Source organism: Staurois parvus, unplaced genomic scaffold (assembly GCF_062004578.1).
Source record: "Staurois parvus isolate SC_StPar_1 unplaced genomic scaffold, SC_StPar_1.0 ptg000510l, whole genome shotgun sequence".
NCBI classification, from domain to species: Eukaryota; Metazoa; Chordata; class Amphibia; order Anura; family Ranidae; genus Staurois; species Staurois parvus.
Genome location: NW_028318306.1, coordinates 205,163 through 232,615, shown reverse-complemented (window position 1 = coordinate 232,615; position 27,453 = coordinate 205,163). Strand labels below are relative to the sequence as shown.

The 27,453-nt window shown below is 39.5% G+C and overlaps 1 protein-coding gene across 1 annotated transcript in view; it reads left to right on the top strand.

Annotated features, from left to right (window-relative positions):
* The window catches only part of LOC149451900 (F-box-like/WD repeat-containing protein TBL1X), a 107,561-nt gene that overhangs the window by 40,884 nt on the left and 39,224 nt on the right, over positions 1-27,453 (top strand). The window contains exon 3 of the mRNA XM_089690012.1: positions 19,517-19,769. Coding sequence (XP_089546138.1) covers positions 19,517-19,769 — 253 coding nt within the window. The remainder of the gene's footprint in view (positions 1-19,516; positions 19,770-27,453) is intronic.

The following is a 27,453-nucleotide window of genomic DNA, read 5'->3' as shown; positions in this document are numbered from 1 at the left end:
TGAACTCACAGAACCCCCCTTTGGCGGCTAAAAGATAATCAAGGGCCATCTTCTCCTGAAGCACTAAAATTCCCATCTGCCGTTGTTCTTGGGCAATTTCTCTGACAGCCTCTACGGTCTCGTTAAACATACTATCCACGATGACAGAAAAATTGTTCAGGCGCTTCATAAGTTCTATTCCCCATCCTGTCCATGAGGGGAACCAAGCCCATGCCTGGTCGCCCTCAGAGAACAGTTCCCTGCGAACTCTCCCTGCCATCCTTACCTTCTTGTGGACCATCAACTCTTCATGGTCCATCACTACATAGGATGCGGGGACTAGCTTTATGAGGGCACACGAACCTTTCGCGTTCTGGGGGAATGTTCTATAGGCTGCCGAACCACACAGAAAATAGTATGGACCTGTCAGAGCAGAGCAGGAAGAGTTCCTCGTTCGGCCTCTGGCACTGAGCAACAGTTGCACAGACTGGGGGATTGCTCCCTCAGTCTGCACATCACATCCGTCCTTCCAACACACGTGGTCTGGTCGGTCAGTGTGGTTACTCAGAAGGGAAGTCTGGTTAGTCAGATTGACAGTTATACCTCCCTCACAGGTGGTAGTCCCAACAAACTTGTTACCTGTGCCAAAGCTGATGTTAAAGCACACCTGAGGGCTGCCTAGCTGCCCAGTTACCCATAATGGACTGACGAGGGTCCTACAGGAGCTAGAGCTAATATTGGTGCTGAAACTGATGTTACCTGCTAAAAATGTGTCATTAAGTTCTACCGACAAATGTCTACGTGGGGGCTGACCAGGGGTCCCTTGCTTTTTCATGCCGACGCGGATGTCATATAGGGCATGAACAGCGGCCATTGCGGACATGTGATGACTGGGTGGGGGCTTAGAGCATACCCAACAGTTGGTTTTGTTGGCGGTTCTGGCTAAACGCAGGTGCATTTTAAATAAAAGGTTGGGGTATCTGCCGTCTTTTCCTCCGTTCACACACATGTATGACATACAAACAAAAAGAAAAAGGAAAATGACACCCCTCATTCTCTGGTGTAGCTGAAAAGCTTCTTGCAGTGGCTTGCGTGCACCCAGTTGTCTCGTCCCTCGAGCTTGAGTGAGGTAGGTGTCGTCAGCTGGACTTGGTATGGTCCGGTGAACCGTGGCTCGAGTCCGGTTCTTTGATGTTTCTTTAGGACGACCCAATCACCTGGCTCAATAGAAAGAACACCTGTTATTGTATTTGGATCGGGGAGCGATTCGCGAACCCGATGGTGTATCTTCTGCAGCTTGCAGAGATTGCACATAACCTGTAAGCTGTGAATGCAAAGACGACAACTGTTGAGGAAAGTACAACCCTGATTTGGGAGGTCCCCCAAACAACACCTCGTAGGGTGACAGCCCATGTGGTTGCCGAGGGGCATTCCGGATGGAATAGGGGGCAATGGGGAGACACTCAGGCCAAGGTTTTTGGGTATCGGAAGACGTTCAACCTTACCGCTACTCTCGGGGTGATATGGGGTGTGTCGCCGCTGACTCCAGTTCCACCAAAGAGATGCAGTCGTGTCCTTTGGAAGAGAGATTAGTAGTGGACAAAGAAGACATGTTAGCAGAAGAGGTGTTAGTATTGTTAGTCGTGTTGCAAAATTCAGCACTGTCATTGCTGTCCTCCCCCCCCTTCTCATCTTCCGACACAGGAAGAAGAGAAGCTGGGTTAAGAATAGTGCATCGTTTGATAGTGAGGTTAGTAGGGGTTAGGAGGGCTTTCCCCTGAGAGGGGTACCTTGCCTTGGATGTCCTGTTTTCGCAGGACCGTTCTTGCTGCACTGGTGTCGGTGAGGCAAGGGAGGGGATATTTTAATTCCTCTAGAAAAAGATGGATCTGGGCCGACACCGATTTGTCAACTTCCTATGAGAATTCATAGGAGTTACTTACCATGGTGGTCATAGGGGCGGAGGACTCATCAGGAATGAACTGCCACCGACCTTTAGGTAATTGGGGACAGCTCCTCCTCATGTGCCCCGTTTGGTGGCACTGGAAGCACCTGGGTGGGGGCCTATTCTTCCTGTGACCCAGATCCCTTGGTTTTTCGTGTGGGGTCTGGGACATAAGAACTTTGGCCTTGTCTTGTTTTCTTCTATCCATTTCCCTCTCTATTGCCGCAAGAGTGGAAAGGATAGCAGGGATAGACATCTCATTATATTCGGGTCGGGCCAGAACCAGCCTTTCCCGAATTTTAGTATCGATGCCTTCCAAAAATTTGGCCCGCAACAGAATGTGCGTCGCGGTCACCTTTACCCCTTCAGTTGGAGCATCAGGTCCAACTTCCAGATCTGCATCCAGTGCCGTCTGCTTGAGACGGCGCCAGAAGCAGGCGCTTTCCTCATTAGGACCCTGGGTGAGCTTCATCATGTCCATAGTAGAGGTAGCACCATACATTTCTGGAAGCTTTGCCTTTAGCTGTGTACAGAACTCTTTGCCCCCTGAAGTCATCTCCTCATGCGTGGTTATAGAGCACCCTGCAATCACTGTACTGGCCACTTCCATGCCCACCTTTGCCCGTAGGATCTGTGCACAATCTGACCCGCTCATACCATAGCTGAACTGGTTTTGTCCAAACATTCGAGCAAATCCTCTCGGATTGACTCGATAGTCCGGGAGCTCAGCCAGAATAGTGCGGATCTCTGCCGGGGTGAAGGGGACATGCCAAACTACCCGTTCCCCTAAAGTCCGTTCCCCCCGTGCATTGGGAGGACCTTCAAATTGCTGCACCCTGACTGGATAGGCCTCGGTCCGGGAAGAGTGCAAGGGCTGACCCAGCATCATCGGTGGGCTTAGATTAACCACCTCGCTTACTGCACCTTCAGGTTTGAGGTCCCTCAGATCAGGGTATAGCTGGGGGGCAGGGGTCTGATCAGTGGTTCGTAGCGCTTTGATGCAATCCGCCCTGTTTTTTAACCGGGTGTCTATTCCCCTTGATTCACAGATAGTCTGCAAATCGGTTGTTGAGTAGGCTTCATAGTTGGAAACAGAAGGAGCTGGGGTGAAGCAGGAAGAAAGGAGAGGTAGAGGTAGAGGCTGAGGCATAGAGACAGAAGACACAGAAGGTACATCAAGAGTGACGTCACTAACAGAAGAGACAGGTGCAGTTATACTTATCTCAGCCACTGTTGGTTGTTGGGGAACCCCAGCAGACCCTGATCCTGCCTGCCTTAGTAGAGTCAGCCCTGAAAGAGCTTCTTCCACCTCTGACACTGGATCCTCCTGTTTTATTCCCTCTGGAGGCCAGGTATACATCACCTGGTTCTTCCGGACAGACACCAGTTTATGTATGCCCTGCCTCCCTAATCGGATTGACCTGTGAAGCCATAGCTGTGCGATCTCTAGTTCTGACGCCTGCATCCGTGGTTCAAATTCAGAGATGAATTTTTCCCACCTCCATGCGTCAAATGTACCTTCCCGGGGAATTTCCCATCTGGTACCCTTCGACCATTTATTCCACCTTTTGAGGGGTTCTGTAGACTTCCCCCCCAAACTCACCTTCATCAGTTGTGCAGCTGTCCTTACCCTGAAGAGGGCTGGTTCCCCCTCTCTCTTCATGGACTGACTACTGCCCATCGTGACTAGTCACTGGTATATATCCCGCGTCCGGGTACCTGTTTACCCCCTGGAGCACTCGGTGGGATCCTACCGAGAGGCCTGATTCCACCACTTTCCCAGCACAGCGTAATTTATGTGATACTTATCGATCACCCGAAGCGCATCAAGTGGCGGTCAGACTGAGAGCACACCTCCCACTCCCACAGCGCAATTTGTGTGATCCTGACCACCCGAAGTGTTTGTGGTAACCAGGACTTCCCTGGACCGCCCACTCCCACAGCGTAATTTATGTGGTTCTCATCACCCACTGTGTTTGGCAGGCCACACCGCACAATGATGAAAGTGGCTTTTCTCTCCCTGCACACAGTAGCTAACACAAGTCAAAACAAAAAGAGGGGTTCTTGGATGTTACTTAGGGGTCACTGGTTGGGCAGAAACCTGCTAACTGATCTTTAGGAAATTTGTGTAAAGAAAAAACTTTCCTAATACACACAGAAAAACCCTTTTTCAACCTGAAAAACTGTTAAAAAGGACAAAGTGGATCCTTATGAAAAACACGGGACGTTTCACAGTAAAACAATTACACAGAGGTAAACCGAAAAACTGCGCCAAAAGTAACCTTGTTGTTGACGCAAAAATCACTCCTATCAGCACCGCTAAACGATCCACATTATACACGCAATCTTTACTGCAACCGCCTAGAACCGTTTACACAAAAAGTCTGCTGGACGTGAAACACGCGACACAGCAGCTTAAAACAAACCCGCTTTACAATAAGGAACTACTTTTAACAGGAAAAACACAAGAAAAACATAATCACTATACAAGAAATCTATGTGCAAAAACCCAGACTACACCGCGCTCATTAAATGTGGAACACGTGAAGGGAAAACTCGCTTAATACACTTTAAATTGGCTGGCAATACGCAAATTTAAAGCTAAAAGCAAACAAATGAAACTGTAAAAAATTTGGATTAAAAACACAATATGGGTCAAATGCATATAGGAAACTTCATGCACATTGCATAGAGATTACTGCACATTTGGTAGCCAACAAAATGGCCACCAAACAAGGAAAGCACATGGTAGCCAACAAAATGGCCACCAAACAAAAAGAGTCCATGTGGTTAGTCAAGAAGATGACCCCCCACAGAGGAGCACATGGCAGATACTAGAATGACCCCCCACAGGGAAACACACGGCAGATTCTAGCCTCAAAATTGCCTCTTACATAAAACAGACTTTTAGACAGAACATACACTGGACAATTACACAACAATATGAAGTACACATACAACACAATTTGGGCACAATCACAGAACGGACATAAAACACCAACATATCACACTAACATGCACATGTAACAGAAAGGACCCCCTGCTGCATGCTTGCTGGGAGCAGTAGTACCACAAAACATTGTACAGATCACATAACACAGATCTTACAACAGTTAACAATTAACCTAAGCCTTTCAGCACTGTAATAATTACCTCACGTGGAGGGGGGTAGAGCAATTACCACAGTACCTACAGCCCACAAATACTTACCTAACACTATGCAACAACTTTTACCCACTAAAACATATACCCGTTTAATTTTTGGTTGGAAGATTTTTAAACTTGACTAAATCCAGCCAACCAAACCCACCCCCCCTGCTGCTCTCAGCAGAGACAAACCCTCGTCTTTTCACCCACAAATCAAGAGTTTAGGACAAAAAATGAGGTCCTTACCAAGCGGTATTTCTTGTTAGCTAACAGAGAGCGAAATCAGCCACACGAACACGCAAAAAGCGATCCTCTTAATGGCAGAGAGACCTGAAATGTGCCGGCATACTTTTTGCTAGTTCATGATGGCTATTCCCCCCTCGTTCTAGGTTAGCTACGCAAGAATACGCGTTAGTATCCACCAGGCTCGCCAAACTGTCTTGGAAATTCGCTTTAACGAATTTCTCCTTACCGTGAGTACTCGCAGTTGGATGCGCAGAAATCCCCCATAAAGCTGTGTGAATCTCGCTTACCACGACTGCAGCCAAACTACACGATTCCTGCCCATCCAAATACTTTGGTCCTGTTGATTTGTAGGTGATGGAGCTCCGTTACCCTAGAATGATCACACGACACTCTAAGGCTGGTTGCAATCCACATAAGGGCCGGCTTTAGGCTCAGCTCTCTGTTTTTATTAAAAATACACACATGCCCCCCACATGAATAAAGTCAAACCCTCCCACCGAACAATACAATGGGGATTGCCTATACAGAGGATGTACATTCCAATTGGAGCATAGCCTTTGCTATTATCTATCACTGGTCCTCCCCCATGAGTCTTCTGAGGTCAGCAGACTTCCTCCCCTTCCCCCCTATGAGCCATCTGAGGTCATATTTCCTGTCCTACTAGCTTCTATTGGTATGTAAAATTCTCTGCACAAGCACTCCCTAAAAATATCAGTCTGTACCTGGATGGGCCCGATACGATCTTTATTAAAACACATCCATCCCAGATACAGTTTCAAGTTGGTAATGGGTTGTAAGATATGCATAAGCCTACACGTGGAGTTCACACCGCTTGCGCATTGCGTTATGAAGCCCACGTGGTACCATGCTGCTGATATGTGGATACAGGCCCACGGTCTACTGACAGCAGCATTCGCATGGAATGCCGTGGTGGTATACACACCGGTCTATAAGCGCAGATCTGCCATCTCATCCATTACCAAGCTGAGTACTGTAATACATACATTGTACATGCGCATGGCCCAATTGCAGCCTTCAGAGCTTTAATTAAGCCACACGAGAGACATATGAATAACACGAATATATGACACATTTAAAGTTCGACCAACAATACAAAATTTCCATGACATACCCCATGGGCAGAGATGGAACACCACTACGTATATGTGATCCCGCTGCAGCCACCTTGGATTCTGGAATACGAGTTGTTTATATGCTATGAAGTGCCTGATTGTCATATTTTCTTTGTAAGTGCATTTCCCACATTGAATTGATGTTCTAATCAGTATTACACTATGGAGAGCCTGTCTTTTTCTTTTTCATGATACTATATCCAACTGAGCATATATGCACAGTGTTCTGATATAAGGCAGCAGTACCATTGTTTGACATCAGGTTTTGAGGAATGCTTGATATCTTGGATTGATAAACAAGTGCTGATTGACCACTCTTAATTGGGGCTCATATGATTCTGGTAAGCCTTCTTTTGTTGTACACCGAGGTACTGTGTGGTTCATCATTAAGAAGTTTTGGCGGCGTTTGGAATCCACATGTCATTTCCCTCATAATTGAAGAACCACTGAATTCACGGGTTTTGGATTCACATTTGTGTTCCTTTATTTTTTCAATTTGTGGTGACACATAAGAGTTTGATATATTTGCATTGCACGATTGTATTGCACATACATTTTAATTTATCTTAAAGCGCTGCACTGTTGTTTTGTGAATATGTGTGTTCTCAGGGACAGATGCATAGAAGGCTTCTGACTAGGACAACTGGTGGTTTATGTCCAGTCCTTCGACACGTTGGTTTAAGGAAGAATATGTGCCATTGGGTTTCCAGTGTGTATATTATTCCAACAGCATCGGTCAAGGTCAATGGCATCCTCTCAAATCCCTTTCCCATTGTGAATGGTACCAGACAAGGCTGCCCATTATCCCACCTACTCTTTGCCCTCACATTGGAACCGTTTTTATGCATGACCTGGAGGAATCCAGATATCCATGAGCTGGAGAGCAGAGGAGTACAACATAAAATTTTGGCCTATGCCGATGATATGATGGTAACCCTCACTAATTCAGGGATTTCTATCTCCAGAAATACTAGAAAAATGCCACAATGAATAGGTGGATCACCCCTATGTAATGACTCTCTGTCTCATCAATCTGTAGAGATGTGGGTTTGTAACCGAAGAAAACTATAGCATAAAGAAACAACCATAAGGAAAGGCTGTGAAGTAACAGTTTTATATAAACCCAAGCAGAGTAGTTCAAGGTACAAAACTTTATTATAAATCTCACAATAAGGTGAAACCTTTCAAGGTGAAAAAACACACACCACAAATATTAAAAGAATCAACAATCCGGATTGGGATATCCAATGGGTACTATGGTGTACCAATCATCACGAATATACTCTAATTAATAAAAAGTAATCATTACCCTGTAAAGGAATCACAAAGTAATTCAATAATTGGCTTACTGATGAGCAAAAGATAAATTATCAACATCATGGAAAGTAACCATGTTAGATGAAAAAATTGGTAGACATCTGAATGATATGAGTTCCTATCATCCTGTGATTAGGAATTACTGAGGATCATATACATAATCCAGAGGAACAAAAATCAGTCAGTTCCGTATCCATATATATACATCATAAAGCTCAAAAATGATATGGTAAAACAATCGTTATAGAGCCATCAAGGACAGCAGGAAAATACATGCCAATTCTAGCGGAAGTATAAGTTGTCATAGATGTAAGACTTTAGGTTGAAAAACAAAAAGTAAACTGTTGACATCATAGGTAATGACCTGGTTGGAGAAGAAAGTGTAGATGGGAATCTGAGTGATATCGGTTCCGGTCATCCTATACTTGGAAAATACTGAGGGATATACAGTGGAGATCGAACGTTTGGGCACCCCAGCTAAAAATTTGTATTAATGTGCATAAAGAAGCCAAGGAAAGATGGAAAAATCTCCAAAAGGCATCAAATTACAGATTAGACATTCTTATAATATGTCAACAAAAGTTAGATTTTATTTCCATCATTTACACTTTCAAAATAACAGAAAACAAAAAAATGGTGTCTGCAAATGTTTGGGCACCCTGCAGAGTTAATATCTTGTACTGCCCCCTTTGCAAAGCTTAGACCTGCCAGTGCGATGGATTGTTCTCAATCATCGTCTGGGAAGACCAGGTGATGTCAATCTCAAAGGTTTTAAATGCCCAGACTCATCTGACCTTGCCCCAACAATCAGCACCATGGGTTCTTCTAAGCAGTTATCTAGAAAACTGAAACTGAAAATAGTTGACGCTCACAAAGCTGGAGAAGGCTATAAGAAGATAGCAAAGCGTTTTCAGATGTCAATATCCTCTGTTCGGAATGTAATTAAGAAATGGCAGTCATCAGGAACAGTGGAAGTTAAAGCAACATCTGGAAGACCAAGAAAAATATCAGACAGAACAACTCACAGGATTGTGAGAAAAATAAATTCAAAACCCACATTTGACTGCACGATCCCTCCAGAAATATCTGGCAGACACTGGAGTTGTGGTACACTATTCCACTATAAAGAGATACTTGTACAAATATGGTCTTCATGGAAGAGTCATCAGAAGAAAACCTCTTCTATGTCCTCACCACAAAAATCATCATTTGAACTTTGCAAATGAACATATAGACAAGCCTGATGCATTTTGGAAACAAGTTCTGTGGACTGATGAGGTTAAAATTGAACTTTTTGGCCGGAATGAGTAAAGGTACGTTTGGAGAAGTAGGGGCACAGAATTTAATGAAAAGAACCTCTGTCCAACTGTTAAGCATGGGGTTGGGTCAATCATGCTTTGGGGTTGTGTTGCAGCCAGTGGCACAGGGAACATCTCACGAGTAGAAGGAAAAATGGATTCAATAAAATTTCAGCAAATTTTGGATGGTAACTTGATGCCATCTGTGAAAAAGCTGAAGTTAAAGAGAGGATGGCTTCTACAAATGGATAATGATCCTAAACACACCTCGAAATCCACGGGGGATTACATCAAGAGGCGTAAACTGAAGGTTTTGCCATGGCCTTCACAATCTCCTGACCTCAACATAATTGAAAATCTATGGATAGACCTTAAAAGAGCAGTGCGTGACAGACAGCCCAGAAATCTCAAAGAACTGGAAGACTTTTGTAAGGAAGAATGGGCAAAGATACCTCAAACAAGAATTGAAAGACTCTTGGCTGGCTACAAAAAGCGTTTACAAGCTGTGATACTTGCCAAAGGGGGCAGTACAAGATATTAACTCTGCAGGGTGCCCAAACTTTGCAGATGCCATTTTTTTGTTTTCTGTTATTTTGAAAGTGTAAATGATGGAAATAAAATCTAACTTTTGTTGACATGTTATAAGAATGTCTAATCTGTAGTTTGATGCCTTTTGGAGATTTTTCCATCTTTCCTTGGCTTCTTTATGCACATTAATACAAATTTTTAGCTGGGGTGCCCAAACTTTCAATCCCCACTGTATGTCTAATCCACAGGAACACAATTCAGTCAATCCAACATCCGTGAAGATATGACATAGAGGTCAAATATGATGTAATAAGTCAATTATTAAACATTAATCATATGCTGAAGATCAGAGATTGCAGAAAAAAAATGTAAGTTCCAGCTGAAGTACAAATGATTATATATGTTAGGCTTCAGATAACACTAGGGTATGAGCAAAACAGCATGTTGGAGATATTGAGGCAGCTCCAGTTGAAAACATACGTTGCGAGATCATAATTGCCTCACTCACCAGTGATATATCTGACACTTCATGGCTTGGTGGTGGATAAAAAATCTCGGATGTACCTCTGTCCGTTGCTGACTGCTATGCTATTCCCCGTGGAGGCTTTGAAGTTGTCCCTGGGATTGCTTTGGTTCAGGGAAATGGATATTGTAGAGCCGTGTGAAGCCACGTGTGTGTGGCTTCAATTCCGATCCAGTGTGCGCACATATCTGTGAGGACGCCTATGGACATTACTCCTGGGTGTGATGACGTCATTACGTTGACGTATTTTGTCTGTCAATCACTGCAGACTTCGTCAGAATGATTTCTATCCCCAACCTTCTTCGTGAATTTCAATGTTACAGCTCCCTCTCCATGCTTAAAATTAACTCTTAGTCAGAGGTGAAGGGGGTCTTTTCTATGTTCTCCACACACAAATTTAAAGTTCAAGTGAACTCCTAAATATCTGCATACTCTGATTCCCCGCACAGTTGACTTGCACCTTTTCACTTGAATTTTCCCCCACTTTTAGGGAAGGCTTGTTCTCTCTTTTCCACCTGGCAACGAGGACTTAATTTCTGGTTCAGGCACTGTAACAGTGTTAAAATGTGCATTCTTCCAAAGTTCCTTTACTTATTTCAAGCTCTGCCCAATCGCATTCCCTTACGGTACTTCAAACAGTCTAACGCTATCCTCTATGATTTTATATGAGCATGAGGGAGACCTCGGATCCATTGTTGACTTCTGACTCTACTGAAACAATTGCCTTGCTATTTCTCCTCTTCCATTCAAAATGCACCCACTCATTGGCATATCATTGCCTATATGCTCATCGCTTTTCGCCTTCCCTGTCACCTGGAAATTCACCCCTGTTTCCAATTCTAGGAAATCTTCAATTTGGACCAGACTTTTTAGATGGTTCCTTTGGGACCCTTCTAAAAGTAAGCCATTTTCAAGCCTCCTACTTTTTGGTGGATGGCTCATGGCCCACATGAATCCAACAGGTTCCTAAAAGCTGGATTTCTGTAGGACTCTTCAAATCCACCACTTTCTCTGTTCACTTCCAAGAGGTTTTCAACCCTCATTAACCACTCTGGAGGAATATTATTCAGACAAGGGCACACTCCCTCATGCACTCTCCAAATTGTATGTGCTATTGGTCCTATCTCCTGAGAACTTCTTTTTACCATACCTTACAAAATGGGAGGTGGACATGGGGAGGACCTTTACGGAATCATAAAAAAACAATATAATCTGTTTTACTCTAAAATCTTCCCATTGCACAAAAATCCAAAGGAATAAGTTCAAGATTTTAGCTTGTTGGTACACAACCTTTGCAATCTTGCATACGTTTTCCCCAACTAGAGACAGATTCTAGTGGTGTCAGGAGGAGAGGCGGTCATTCCTACATGTGTTCTGGTCATGTCCTAGGCTTGCAATCTATTGGAAAGAGGTCTGTTGAATAGTGCAAAAATTCACATATCCGGTCCCTAAGACCCAACTTTTTTCCTTTAACATGTTACCAATATATCAACAGTCAGTTTTGCATCATCTTCTGAATGCGGCCAAGTTCTACATCTCATCTTGATCCCCCCACACCCTTTTTTCTCCTCCTGACTTATCTAATTTTCTACTGTTCTGCTTTTTCTATTTTGTCCATGCAATTTTTATTCTTTCTCTCTTCCTGGGCTACTCCCTAATCGGTTTAGTCCAAGGGAAGAAGTAAAATGTTCAGCAATGTCCCACACCATCTGTTATATTTAGGTGGACTTCCCGTATTACTTTATTTTTATTTTTTCTGACATTCTGATCCCTGTGTTTCCAGAGTCATGTTATGTGTTATTTGTTATATGCTGAAACTGCTATGAGGATTTGTGGTGTACTTGATGTTTGGGCATCACTGTACTTGCCTTATTGTACTTTTTGATATGGATGGAACCCGCTGTTCTGTAAAAATAAAGAATTTGATAAAAAATGTAATTGCATGTAGAGCTTTAGGGGTTTATTTACTAAAGGCAAATAGGCTGTTCACTTTAAAGGAAAATTTCACTTTGCAAGGGATTCCCTTAACGTAGTGTATGTGGTTACATTTCACTTTGCAAAGAATACCCAATCACATGCAAAGAAAAAAAAGAGTATTTTTGCTTGCATATGATTGGATGATGAAAGTCAGCAGAACTTTACCTCAATAACTAAGCTAAGGGAAAATTCCCTTTCAATGTTTACATTTCCAATGACTACAATTTTTCTATAGTTCTTTACCTTTGTACTGTAAATATAATATAATCTGATCCCCAACAGTTCAGATCTATTCAGGACACGCAGCTGAATGAGCCAGAGGAGAGACACATCCCCCTCTATGTCTCCAGTATGAAGCATCAGGAGAGAGACAATTTGAAAGTGAGCTGTTTTTGCTGGTCTCTTTTATGAGAAAACCCAGAAAGCTTTGCAATAGCAGTGTCATGAAAGCAACTTAAATAAAATCTCTGTTTCTAAAATGAAGATTTTATATAATAAAAGAGTGACACAAAAGATTAGTTTTAATGTAAAATTTTAAACAAATAAATAAACATTATAGTTTCTCCTTATGTCACATATTAGTAATCCCAGTAAATTAATTCAGCAGGCATATGATAGTTTTGATCAAAAGCAATGTAAAGATGCACATTATCCTTATAAATGAGGCTGCTGATGACCTGTAACAGGAGATTTGCATTATGTTCTGAGTATTATTGCAGATTCAATTTATATTGTGTGAGTCACATTTTGATTGCCTGCTCAGCCGGCTCTGAATATCTTGAAATATAATAGCAATGTCACTTGAGTTGGAAAGTGATGCACAGCTCTCTCATGGTTTTTGTATTGTTTAAAAAATAAAAGAAGGATTTAAGTGTAATGTACTGTGCAGTGTGAAACAAATATCAAAAAATAAAGTATAAGTGCACAATATATGGAATGTAGAGAACATGCAAATGGTAAAGAGATGTTTGCTTAAATAAAAACTAATTTAGGGGTTTATAAATTAGTCCACAATGCTTCCACTGTAATCCCCCATGATGCAACTGGTGGATCTACTATTAGTGCGTACCCATGTACACCTAAAGAACCACAGTTGATACATGTGGCTCCCAGTGAGTAACATCTCCAAGTTGTAACCAGTAAAGCACTTTTCAACACCCGTTTGGTTTGGACACGTTTTCATTGTGAATAAAATCATTGACTCATTTCTATAAATGGTGGGTTCCTGTTATTCCCTGCAGGATAGGTAGTTTCCCCCCTTGCCATTCTCAATAAAATATTTAAACCACCCTAGTTTTTTAAAGTTATAGTAATACAAAGTATTTAGGCCATAAAGTCTAAGGCTAGAAAAACAAAAAGCCTCAATATTTCATCTAGTATCTAGAGGTAGGTGACTATTAAAGTAGAGAAAGAAAATAAAACCCATGCAATGAAGCAGTGGAGAGAGGCTTTTGAATCTATCTGTCTGAAGCATACCACAAGTTACAAGTTATAAGTGACTATACAATCCCTGTACAATCTCCTTTGGATTTACCATAAGATCTAAGAGAAACTGTAATGTGTTGTGAACTCAAAGAAGTATAGCCAAAGCTACAGTATATTGGTTAAACTTCTCCTGAGGATCACAGGAGTGCAGATCGTTTTCTGATGCCACAGAGCTGGTCCAGGCTGTGAAAAGTTCCCTACCATATGGTCAGGATCTACCCAGATACCTAGACTGGCAGCTGGCCTAATTCAACTACTCCTACCCCTCCACAGCCCAGTGCTTCAGTGAACTCTGGAGGGGCAGAACAGAGAGCTGGAGACTGACAGTCATGGCTCTTTGCCCAGAGCAGAGGGGGAACTGTGTGATCAGTGGGCTTTGATTTCTTGGTTCTCACTCTTAGAGCAAGAGACTGATGCAGCATCAAACCAATGCTTCATCCACCTAGGTGAGTATAAATCTTTATTTTTTTTAGAACCTATGCTTTTCTTTTAAGTTCACAAATTGAAGGTGGGGAATAGTATGCAATACAGCTAAATCAAGTACCGCTTTTAATTATTTGGGGGGTTAATTTACAAGACCAAGCAGTTCCGCGTGTCAAAATATAGAAAGAAATGTCATCACTTAGCTAGCGTTTCCATTTTAACAACACATTTAACACTTCTGGGAGAAAAATTACAGAAGATTCTAGTGATGTGTAATTTAAAAAGGGATGGGCAACTATTTCAGTGAAGGTGAAACTATTCTAAGTGAGAGGATAGCCCATTAATGTATTGTAGCCATTAAAGAGTATGATAACTCTAACAGGTGTCTATCAACACAAGAACAGACATTAAATATATTGCAGCTTAACTTTCTTGGCGGTGACTAAATTTTTTTCTTCATCAAACTTTTTTCTTCTTTATTTTCGCTTGGTGATCCTACTAGTAACATACTAGAACATTTGAGATAGCTGGGAGCAATGCTAACTGATAACTGTTCATGGAGGAAGAGAGCAAAAAAAGTTATCAACTAACAAGATTTCTGGCTGGATGAACAGATGTTTTTAGCATTTGTTGAACATATATAACAAAATCCTTTAAATGGTATATTGAAGCAAATAAGGGAAACGTATTGTTAACCTCCCTGACGGTATTCCCGAGTGTAGCTCGGGGTAACATTTCAGTACCAAAAGCGGTAACCCCGAGCTACACTCGGGCTTACCCTGAGGCACTGCTCCGGCAAGTGTTCTTCACTTACCTTACCCTGCGCTCCCACGATGTGTCCCCTGCAGCGTCCCCGGCCATCTCCTCCGGCCGATGCCGGCATCCGGCTTCTGTGTCCTGTCCCTGTGACGTCGGGACGTACGGGCGCCGCCGCCGCCGCCGCCGCCGGCGGGAAATTTAAAAATTTTAAAAAATGTCATTTTTTTTTTTTTACATTTTACACAGTAAAACATTGCTGTTTCAACCTATTTCACATACATATTGTCCCTAGTGCTTTGTCCTGCGCCCTGCCTGCATTTTGTCTGTTCTTTCTGTCTGGAAACTGAGAAATGTCCATGGCGTCCAAAAAGTGTCCCTTTAGGTCAAAAAGCGGTTTAGATCAGCTAGAGAACAGCGATAGTAAATCAGAACCACTTGCAGAATTGAGTGATAATGATTCGTGGGGGAAATTCGTCATCAGAAACTGAAAACGATTTTGTGACTGAGCCCAGCAATGTGCGAACTTGGCGCTCTATTTCACATTTCAGTGTTTTTGGTTTGATTACATTATTGAATTAAATTTTTTATTATTTTTATATTATTTTTATGATTATTTATTAAATTATAATTTATGATTTTGTGTTTCAAATTTTATCATACCCGGGATGTTTACTAGACTCTTGTTCGGACAGATTTCAGTGAGTTTTTCCTAAAAATTACAGCCTACAATAAAAAAAATACATATTTCCATGCAAAAAAATGGTACCGCTTTCAGCACCAAAAATCTGAAATAATCATACCGCCAGGGAGGTTAACATACACTTAAATACACTTTGAATATACCATTGAAAGTGTTTTGTTACAACTGTTTGAGAAGTGCAAAAAATATGCACTCCTGCCCAAAATTGGGTGTTCTTATGGATTCCTGTGCTCTCTACTTCTTCTACATTGTTATAAATTAGCATAGTTTTTCGTTTTCTGTAAAAACATTGCTATTCCATAGATGCAGTATGGTGAATAAGCATTGTCACCCTTACATAAGAATTGTGTTACTAGCAGGATTACCAAGTAAAAATAAAGAGGTAAAAATTGAAAACAAGTAAAGACTCCACTTCAGCAGTACTATTGGGATGGAAACAACCAAGAGGACCTTGTCTATTGTAGGTACCAGTTGCTTAATATAACTATTATTAAGATGATTAGCACAGTGACTAGTGATGCAGGATCTTCCAACAGTGTATCAAGAAACCTAGAATGATGAGTACAAGCTACATGGCCCACAGTGCAGCAAACCCTTTGAAAATATACATTTTGACTTTCCAGTTTAAAATAATTCCCTATTGTCTAAACGTAATCAAAGCTATAGTCAAATATTAGCATGTAAAATAAAAATTTCACTTCTACAAATAAATGTCATCATTCTGGTCAGGATTTTCTGTTGTGCTTCAAGAAACCTTATTGCAATGGTGGAGTAATTATGTCCCTTCCTTCAAAACCTTTCATTCATTTGGAATACGTTTTTGGTTTCTATTCAAATCAACTTTTTAAAGAGACAATAGAATAATTTGATTTCTAGTAGCTGCATAGATTTGTAGTGAACAGGTTAAAAGGCAGGCTCCTTAAACTACATTTTTAGTCTTTTGCTAAATAAGTAATGTAATTGGATTCACGGATGAAGATATAATCACATTTAATGGGAAAAAAGTATGTTTGTGAAAGAATACTGTTTTCTTATCAACAGCAGTACTGTAATTTTCTTATCAGCCTCCTTTTGTCTACAATGCTGTGTTTCTTTTCTAATAGCAGTTTTATAATTACTTTCCAAAGTTAAGAAAGAGAATAAGTGGAATATGACATGAATGTACAGAAGTCCCAGAAAGGCTTAATTATTGTATGTCATTTAATTTCAGTACACCTTCCAACAGCAAAATCCTGCATAAAAACACATACTAGCAGCATAAATATCTAAAGTATTAAAATTGAACTAAGGTTTAAACTTTTTAATTTTGGATAACACAAGGAAGAGTTTTAAGTCTGTTGAGTTATTTTTTGCCATCTGTGACCCATTGATGAGAGTACATTACTCCAAAGTGAGAGAAATGCCTGGTAATTATCAAGGTCACCAGAACTAGTGTCCCCATTGGAAGATTTCCCCTCTATTGCTGTTCTGGTAATCACTCAAAATTTATTGGGATAGTGAATCTCTGTAATGGGGATACAGTCAACATCACCAATAAAAACCTGACAGTTCTTATCTAGTATTCTAATCCCTCTTAATTTTAAAACTAAAAAAAGTTTAATTTGAAACACTAAATAACAAGCATATTCTCTTTTACAATAGACCACTGAGCTAAGAGATCTTTGTCCAATGTGTAAGGTGTCCATATTTCACTATGAAAGACAATCTGACCTTAGACATGAGAAAATTGTTGACATTTGTTGAAAAAGCTTAACTTTCATATTGTACAAGGGAAAGGTGAAGTGCTTATTTGATGTCCAAAGGATGTATTGATCATAGGATTACATTACTTTTCACTAAAGAAATATCCAATAGACATGTGCGATTAATTTTGTTATGAATTCGAAATTGGGCTGAATTTTTTTGCAAGCGGAGATTTGGATTTATCCAAATCTTTGAATCACAATAGTAACAAATTCCAACTAATCCAAAATAAACTATAACGAAAATAACAAATTCATTTGTATTCATTTTTTTTATTCAGATGACATGATGTGATAGTTTTTTTAATGTTTGGATCCATTTGTTTTTATTCTAGTGAACATAGCATGAATATTCTACTAAGATTCTTTATGTATTGGGGTTGAACTTCAGAGACCACTTGTTTAATTTGTATGTGCGTAGCCCAACAAACAAAGTCAGTTGGAAATGGGGAAATTAATTCAACGTAATAACATAACAAATGAATACATATTAACTGATTACGGTAAAATAAATATAGCCAATCTTCCGAAATAACAAAAGAGTAGCAGAACTTCTGAAAATACAAATCGGTTTAGAACAACGAATATATACTCTTCCGAAATAACGAATCGTTCCAAAAATGAATCATTCTAACATAACGATTATGACAAAACTATATGATTTTCTGATGAACGCAACCGAAAATAAACAATGTTTCCATCATGTACAACTCTAATGTTCAAACAGATTTAGATCAGCTGCAGAGATTGTATCAGCTCCATACATTATCCACTCTGCATTTCAGAATAGTCATGTCTGAAACTCTTGGCACTTTAGCAAAAATTGGTTTAATGATATTGTGAATAGAGCAATATAGAGTAAGCTAGTTATCGACTATGCCCTATCGGCTGCTATGGGTTACTTTACATTTTACTGAAAATCAAAAAAGATATAATGGGTATATTATTATCAGATAAGATACTAAACTTTAATTTTTCAAAGGCCAAAATTATTTTCCAGCTTTCTGGCATAACACCTCGAGTTTTCCAAGCACCACTGATACCATACCTGTCTGCCATAATTTTAAGTGTGTAGATGACTAAAATGAACATTGCTGACTTACATATATTTTTACAAGCATAAATTAATTAGTATACAAATAAGGAATATTATGCAAATCTGGGGCTAACACCATGCGTGGAACCTAAAGCCGGCCACAGATTATTTGAATCTCAGCCGGTGCAGCAGGGACCATCTATGGGCAGGCTTATTTTACCAAAATTGATTGTTGTTTGACTTGGGCAAAACCAGCCTGTCAGATTTTTCATGCGATTATTGACAGCAGTTATAGCTGCCAGCAATAATCACTGCGAACCCCGCTCCCCCCACTGGGAGAACACAATAGCTCCACTGAAGGGATTCCCCCATCAACACAGATTGTGTTGATGGGGGAATCAAACAGTTTTCTTTCCTGCAATCCGTGGTTACATGGAAGAAAATCGCAACATCTTTGGCTGGCTTAAGATATTTAGCATTTTGCTTGGTAGTTTATTCCTTTGTTAGCCAAAATAAGGCAACAAAGGGTCAGTTATTCTGCAAAACCTGATTGTTCATTTTTTGTAAGATGCTAGAAATAAATCACTTTGATTCTAATGTCTCCTAGGAAATTCAGGGGTAGGTTTAATGTGAGTGACCTCCCAAACATTTACATTTATTATGGCACTATCAGGGAGTCACATCTTGCCTGTTGAATTTTGTTTTATTTATTTTAAATTATGGAAATGTAACAGGAAGTGTGTAAGTAAAATTCCAAACCCAATTTATTCCCAATTTATCAACCCAATTTATTCTCAATGTTTTTATTGAGTTTTCAAAGAGGTATATAAAGATGTACAACAAAGTAATTAAAAAAAAGGAAAAACAAGTGGTTACACCCTCAAAGAAGATGCCTCTTAATATGTTATAGTCAATGTTAGTCTACAACCAGTCTTAACCCAGTACAAAAAAGAACCAAGCAAGGAACTTTAATAAAGGGGTCACTCTGCTAGAGATAGCAGAAGCCAGCATTTTATTGTGCCAGACAACCAAATGAACCTATTTATAATATAATATTTGGGTGGATTCATCCCTTAATGCCGAATTAAAAAAACTTGTATACACTACTGTATTTTAATATGCAATTATTTTGCGTTTGTTTTAACCCTTTTCATTGAATCTATTGCTATATTCCTTTAATCCTAATTTATCAATTAATTTACTTGATTACTCTACTGCAGTTAACAATATATTATGCAATTAGCACTTATAATAAACATGTCTATTGATTTTTCTTAGGATGGCACAGTGTTTGATGGTCGGCCTATAGAATCCTTATCTTTAATTGATGCAGTAATGCCAGATGTTGTACAGACTAGACAACAAGCCTTTAGAGAGAAGTTGGCTCAGCAACAAGCTGCTGCAGCAGTATCTGCACCAAGTGCAGCGACAGTCACCACTGCCCCAGCAGCACCTGCAACCCAGCAGGTGACCACACCAAAGAATGGAGCAGCCACTGTGAATGGTGAAGAGAATGGAGCACATGCAATAAGTGAGTAAGCTGCCATCTACCATTGCCAGTAAGATTCAGGGAAATACAGTACCTGTTGCCTCAATAGTAGTAGTTCAAAGTCTAAAGTTTCTGATAATTTACCACCTTCTAAACTTATAGACTATTCCCCACATCCAGGTAAAAAAGCACAGCTGTAATGGGTAAAAGGGTCATATACACATACACTTATACATTATTTAGTATTTCAAAATTGTAACTTTACTCTATTTCAGTAAATTATGAATTTTGTTCTGAACCCCACAAACAGTTAATGTTACCATATACTGAGAAGTAGTGTTACGTACCTGGTCGAAGGCCAAAGTGACCAGAGGACTTCACTTGCGGCTGAGTGCAGAGCATCCCTGGAAGTGAAGACAAGGAGTGCTGCAACCATAGAATCAGAGGTTGCCAGCTGATTTGTTGCCTGAAGATCAGAGTAGATGAAGAATTCGAGGGAGACTTGATCATACAACGATGTCAGCTAGGCAAATGACACTTTAGAGGTGCAGGTGAAGTCTTGACTGTGCAGAGATTTTAGCAGGGCAGGTGACACTCTAGCTGTACAGGCTGATCTTGACAGATGAGTGGAGCAGGAAGCGGAGTCAGGAGGTAGCACTTGGGTCATGCACAGGAGGTCAGTCTTTAAATAGGTCATTGGGCATCAGAATCTGTCATGCTTTGCATGCACCATGGTGCAGTGGTGTGCGTGATTGCCCCATGTGTGCAAACACATGCCCATGCACCCGCATACCACGTCTGCCCACAATTCCATGCACATTAGCACGACCATTTCAGTAAATTTGGTTCTGAACCCCCAAAGCAGTTAATGTTACCATAAACTGAGAAAGAGTAGTGTCATGTACCTGGTCGGAGGCCAAAGTGACCAGAGGGCTTCCCATGCAGCTGAGTGCAGAGCTATGTGTGTTGTCAGCTATGCCAGTTCTTACACGGTTCATCCTCTGACAAGTGATATTAGATTGTAAGTTCCCAGGGGCAGGGCCCTCCTAATCCACTTGTATTGAACTGTATTATTGCTGGATTGTCCCCCTTTATATTGTAAATCGCTGAGTAAACTGTTTGCGCTTTATAAATCCTCTATTATAATAATAATAATGTCCCTGGGTTTTCTAATGCATACACACACCGATTCAAAAACTGTGGTTTGTGAGTACCAGGATTCAATAATAACTATGTGAATCATTACTTAGTTCACTAAAAATAGTTATATAATGATTTAAAGTATTTTTAAAGTAAAACCCATCAGTTTGTTTGTTTTCTTGCCATCTGTGTCCCATATGGGTGATTTCTCATTATTTCCTATCCCATAAATACAACAGAAAGTGAGAGGTAATCTCCTTAAAGTGAGTGAAATATCCTTTTAGACAATTGTCACCAGAATAAGTGTCACTGAAAGATTTCCCCCATTCTTGTAACAATGAAACTGCTTTATCCTTCAGTAATAGTCACCAGAACAAATACAGAGGCCAAATTTCCCTAGTGGGGACACAAACAACTTTAAAAATCTGACAGAGGTCCTAAACCTATACCTCTCTATCCAAAACTAAATAGTGTTTTGGTTTTATGTACACTTAAAGTTGTTATTAGCAGATGTGTAACAGTAAAATCACCTTTGGAAATCAAGATTAATTAGCCCCTGTGGGCTCCATTCACAGAAGCAGATCGCATGCGATATTTAGGTGTCTGAACAAATTTTGCCTAAATATCACATGTGATCCTGAAACTGTCGATTCACTGTACCATGTTGCGTTATTTACCAAAAAACACTCAAAATGCTCATTATATACCATATGAAAAGGCGTTAAAGTCAATTTACAGAAGGAAATAAATAATTGCATTCATGCTGTATTTAAGTAGTGGTCCAAGCATGAGGTATTTAAGAAATGTAAAAATATAATAGGCTATTTTGAGTAGTTTCTGCCTTTTTGGATCAGTTCTCTCAACAGTATTTGGATCAGTTCTCTCAACCTAGATATGGAAATCATTGGGGTTGAATTACGTAAAGAAGAACTAACTTTTACTTTTAGATAGTTTGAAGGTGGATTAGAATGCCTGTCATGTTTTCATTGCTGTCTGTGTCCCCATTAGGGAGATTCATGCTATCTATTTGTCCTGTTTACCATTATCATTGAAAGTGAAAGTAAACAAAAATCCCAAATTTTGGGTTGCCCCCAGAAAAGTGATAGAGGGGACATCTCCAAATGGGGACACAGATGGCAAAAAATAAAAAAAAACTGGCAGGGGTTATAATCTTCCCTTACTCTATCCAAAATGAAAAAAATGTGTTGCCTATAGTTGTACTTTAGGGCTACTTAATGCTGTGGAATTTGCTCCAGACCTTAGTACACGAGGTAAAGCTACACTTTCTCTTGTCATTTCACCATATTTTTGGAGACTTTTTTTGTGAATATACAAGCATATACATCATTTCCTACAAAAAACCTCCCAATCACTCCAAACATAATACAATGTACAGACATATCACAATGGTCTAATCCCTTGTTAAAACATACTTTACTTTTTCACAATATTTTTTAGCGATATCTTCCCACTGAGAGGTTCTCACTGACATCATTGATCTTTTTAGCTCTCTATAAGGGGGTAAGTCTTTCCAGTGACCACAAGTGTAATAGAGTAATTTATAGCAAGGATTTCCTGAGACTGGAAAGTTATTTCAAAGGTTCCTCTGTGTTGAAATGGTTGAGAAAGGCTGCCTGATAGTGTAACTATAGGCAGAACTTTATTTTTTTTATTTTGGATAGGGTAATGAGGGTTAAACCCCCTGTCAGTTTTTTGTTCCATTGGGGAGATTTACCTTCATAATTATAGTAAACAGGACAAATAGAAAGGGTGAATCTTCCCAATAGGGCACATAGTGCAAAAAATCCTAATAGGCGTTCTAATACCACTCCACCCTACAGTATATGCAACTAAAGAAAAATCCTTTAGTTATACTTTAAGTAAATACAAAATATCTTTCTAAATGTCAAATAGTATAAAAAATCACACATATATATATAAATACCCTTCTTCCATCAAAAAAAGACAGTGTTGTAGAAGTAGGGTATTTATATACATGCGTGATTTTTTTTATACTATTTTCATTCAATATTTGACATTTATAAAGATATTTTGTATTTACTTAATTTAACTTAGTTTTTTTTTTATACACCACATGTGTCCTGTGAAAGCAGCTTCTCTTTTTTTTCTTTTATATTAATACATACGCTGCAGGGACCTCACTGACTTGGTGAGTTGACATATTTTTATGGTTTAAACCATTTTACCTCTGTATTAGCAATTAAAAACTGGCAGGGGTTCTAATTATTCTCCACTGTATCCATGCCACTGGATATTGCATGAGACAATACACCGCATGGTTTCATGAGATAAATAGCGCATATTTCAATGAAATACCACATGCTTTATTTTGGTAGCGTTTTTTGGGAATTGCTAAATTTTTTTTTTAAAACATTGTGAGGTATTATATTTAAAATTTAAAATACTGCTTTGTGAATGGAGCCCAATGTTACCAAATCTTATGATACTATCCTGCTGTTTTAAAATGTTTCCACTCCATGTGAAATACCTTCATAAGCTGTCATGTAGATTATACACTGTTGCCCCCACCCCTCCACAACATCAATTTTCAGCCAGTTTAACAAAAAAAAGTGAAGTTGTGTTCAGTTCAGTCACAAATTAAAAAAAAAAAATCCATCTCAGGTTCTCAAAATGTAACTTGTTTTTTTCTTATGTCTTTAAATCTTTGTCAGAGCTTCAAAATGGGATTTCTTTTTAATATTGCTATAGTTATATTTTTTGTTGTGTTTCATAGCTGTAGCTTCTTTATAGTGGTAAACCCTGCATATATTTTTATATTTATTATTTATTTTCTTTCAGAGGGTATTATTCATTGTCTAGGTACATTATTCCAAAATGCCTACAATATGTATTGCCTGAAAGATGTGTCGCCATAATCCTCTACATTTAATTTATTACACCCACTTTATGAGCATCCACACATTAGGCCTGATTTACTAAAGTTATAGAATTTACAAACAAGTGTTTTGCTTGAAGCTACACTTAATGTTTGAACGTACACCAGCTAAGCCACATCATATGTAAAATAAAATGTTTATTTTCTCTCATGTTTTTCAGATCTGTCTAACTGCTGTTAGCGCTTTTGAAATGCACATAACATAGGAGAATAAAACTTCATCAAGGGCACAGCTATCATAAAAGCATACTGTAAAAAACTGATTTGTAAAAAGCCTCAGTGAACTATTTGCAGGGATGTAATCAATTGATTAAGACCCATACATACACTTATTTTTTATCTATCATAGCTTGGAATCTGTTTTTTTTTTTTTTTACATTTTCTATAAATTTTATGTAAAATGTAGACTCTCAGCTTTTAGAAACAGAAAGTGCAAAAGCAGTATGGGGGTAAAAGTTAACATTACTATTTATGATTTATGACAATCTGTCGTCAGTCCTTGCTATACTAACTGTTATTGAGCCATGAAAAACAGTGGGTACTAGGCTTACGATACTGTGCAAATCCAAATAAAGATGATAGCAATTGCACCTAAAGAAATAACATGTTACTCCATAAATAACATACTGTTGCTCCATTAAGAGCCAAGTTTTGGAGACATGAAGGACCCTCTTCTTAAGTTTACCAGAAACAGAGCATGCCCTGTTTTACTACCTTGGGAACGAGGTCCTTCTCGTTCCCAAAATATCAGATCTTTATGGAATTAAAGTGACCTTTCCTTTTCATTTTTGGATTTATTATTATTATTTTTATTATTATTATTATACAGGATTTATATAGCGCCAACAGTTTGCTCAGCGCTTTACAATATAACAGGAGACAATACAGTTCAATACAAGAGGGATTTGAGGGCCCTGCTCCTTGGAGCTTACAATCTAGGATTTGCTGGCTATCATCTTTACAAAGGCTGTTTTTTTTGTCTGTGACCCCATTTGGGACTCCATTTCTTACTGTACCTGGGTCAAGAAATAGGGGAACAATTGTAAGCATGGCAAGAAGGCATTGACAGCAATTATAACATTTTCATATGTTCCAAGCCCTCCCCACTCAACTAAAAATGTGTTTTTGCATTTGTCTTTGTGACCTTTAGCCAGAATTTTGATCATTTCCAGTTCTGACAAGAAGTGAAGGACCTAATCAGGACACAGACAGCAATACATCTGATTGAGGCTCCTTTCCTGTTTTATCTAAAACTAAATTAAAATTATGCCTGTAGTTGGGATTTACAGCAATATACTTAGTATTGTGTTTTGAATTTTATGATTAAATGTGGGGCCTGTAAGGGTCATTTATAAACATACAGTATCTCTGTGTACTTTAGGTGTAATTTTTTTAATGCATATTATTTTAGTACAAACTGTTGCAGATTTTAGAAGTCAACCATTAAGACCACCCTCCCACTTATGCATTCCACTGTGGTGCAGCACCATACAAACGTTAACCTGCCATATGTCATGTATTAATGTATATTAAGACAAGGTAATTATTTTTTCTCCACATCCTTCATCCATGACCACTGTTGGCAGACCCAGATTTTCCAGTGGTTGCACAAAACAATTACCTCAGTACCTTAAGACTGTAGATAAATATAGATTTACCCATTTTATAACCACAACTGGTTGGGTATCTCTGCAGAAATCAAAACATTGATCTCCTCTCCCATGAATATATAGGCTGCATACCAATAATGTCATTTTTTAAGAGCCATCCTGGAGTGTGACAAACTCTTTAGAGCAACAACTCAGTTTGAGTACCTATATCTCCTCTCCCATTTATGGAGAGTACTAAGTTATCCCCCAGTGGGTAATGTTTCCCCACATTTATGCATAAATCACAGTAAGAACATCAAATCTCACTTTTCCCTGTGTAAATGGATGCCATTAAGCTTACACACAAGCCATCCAGAGCCAACAAATTTCAAGAACAGAAGTACACACTTATCCCACTGGTATGAAACCCTGATACACCTCCATAAATTTTATCCCAACATTCTTAACACATTCTGGAGATGTCAAAAGAATTTTGACATTTTCTGGGTTTGTGCAAATAAACAATGAAAAATGTTAACAGTGAGCGCAAAGGAAAATGATAATAAAGGAAGCAGCTGGCACAATGTGGCAAACCATCTGCTCCCACTATACAGACATATAAACAAAATGGTGCAGTGCTAAAATATATGAAACACGTATAAATGTGTTACCAAATAATACAATAAATGACCAGCAAAGAATGTCCAAAATGTAAATAACAGGGACACAAATAATCCACTATGATATGTCCCAAAAAAGAACTTGACCGAATATTAGTCCCAGATAGTGATGTGATCAAACAGTGAACAAACAATGATTGTGACTTCCGTGTTACTCCTCCACCATTATCACTCATCAGAAGTAAGTAGCAACTCAGCATTGAATGAAATGACTCTTTGAAGCATATCTGGATGGATCGGTGACGGGCGATAGGATTGAATGAAATGACGATATTTATTTAATTCAATGCTGGGTTGCTACTTACTTCTGGTGAGTGCATAATGGTGGAGGAGTAACACAGAAGTCACAGAAGTCACAATCATTGTTTGCTCACTATTTGATCACATCACTGGGACTAATCGGTCAAGTTCCTTTTTGGGACACATCATAGTGGACTATTTGCGTCCCTGTTATTCATATTTTGGACATTCTTTTCTGGTCATTTATTGTATTGTTTGGTAACACATTTATAAGTGTTTCATTTATTTTAGCGCTGCACCATTTTGTTTATATGACATTTTCTGGCATTGCTCTTGTCTTTGCTGTTTCTGGAGGCAGGTCCAAACGGTAATTCTCCACCTGGCTTCATTGGATTTAGGACAGACCCCATTCATTTACCCTTTTCACATCAATCAGGTAGGGCTGAAACAATATAAATCAAAGTTAATGGTACACCTGTTAAATGCGTCACAAGCTTGTTTACCTTCTCTATGGACGCTGTCATATGTTCCCCCACTGTACTTATGATTATCCAAAATTAAATGTGAGGCAAATGGAGGACCTCACTGCTATTTTCTACAATACAGAAGAGAAACACATGGTTCCCTTGGGCAACCATCACTTTCTTGACTTACTATGAGGACATGCTGACTACCCTGGACTCATAATGGACTGTGACCCTCTAATTGCTAGAAGATTGCCATGAGAATTTAAGGCCGCTGGGTTTTGTAGATATCTACCCACTAAATAAGTATATAGACACAGGATACTGTGGGAGAGGGTGCATGCTCTCACCCCACCCCTTCCTTACCACCTACCCCTTTATTTAATTTTGCTTCGCCTTCTTAAACCTATCCATCTATCTCCATCCTACTTTCCTATCCACTCGCTGTTGCTTTTTTAAGCCACACCTTTCTATCTCCTGCCTTGCCCACTCACACCCCCCCCCCCCACATTTGGCACCGTAACATGAAGACTTTTTGGTTGCAGACAGTTATGATTTATTACCTCTATTTAGTACTTTTACATTCTCAATCACAGCGTTTTTTTGGGAGGCCATGAGCATTGCAACTGAGAAAACCAAATTTAATTTTAAATGAATTTTAATAGTGCAGTATTCATCGGTCCACATAAGATGCTG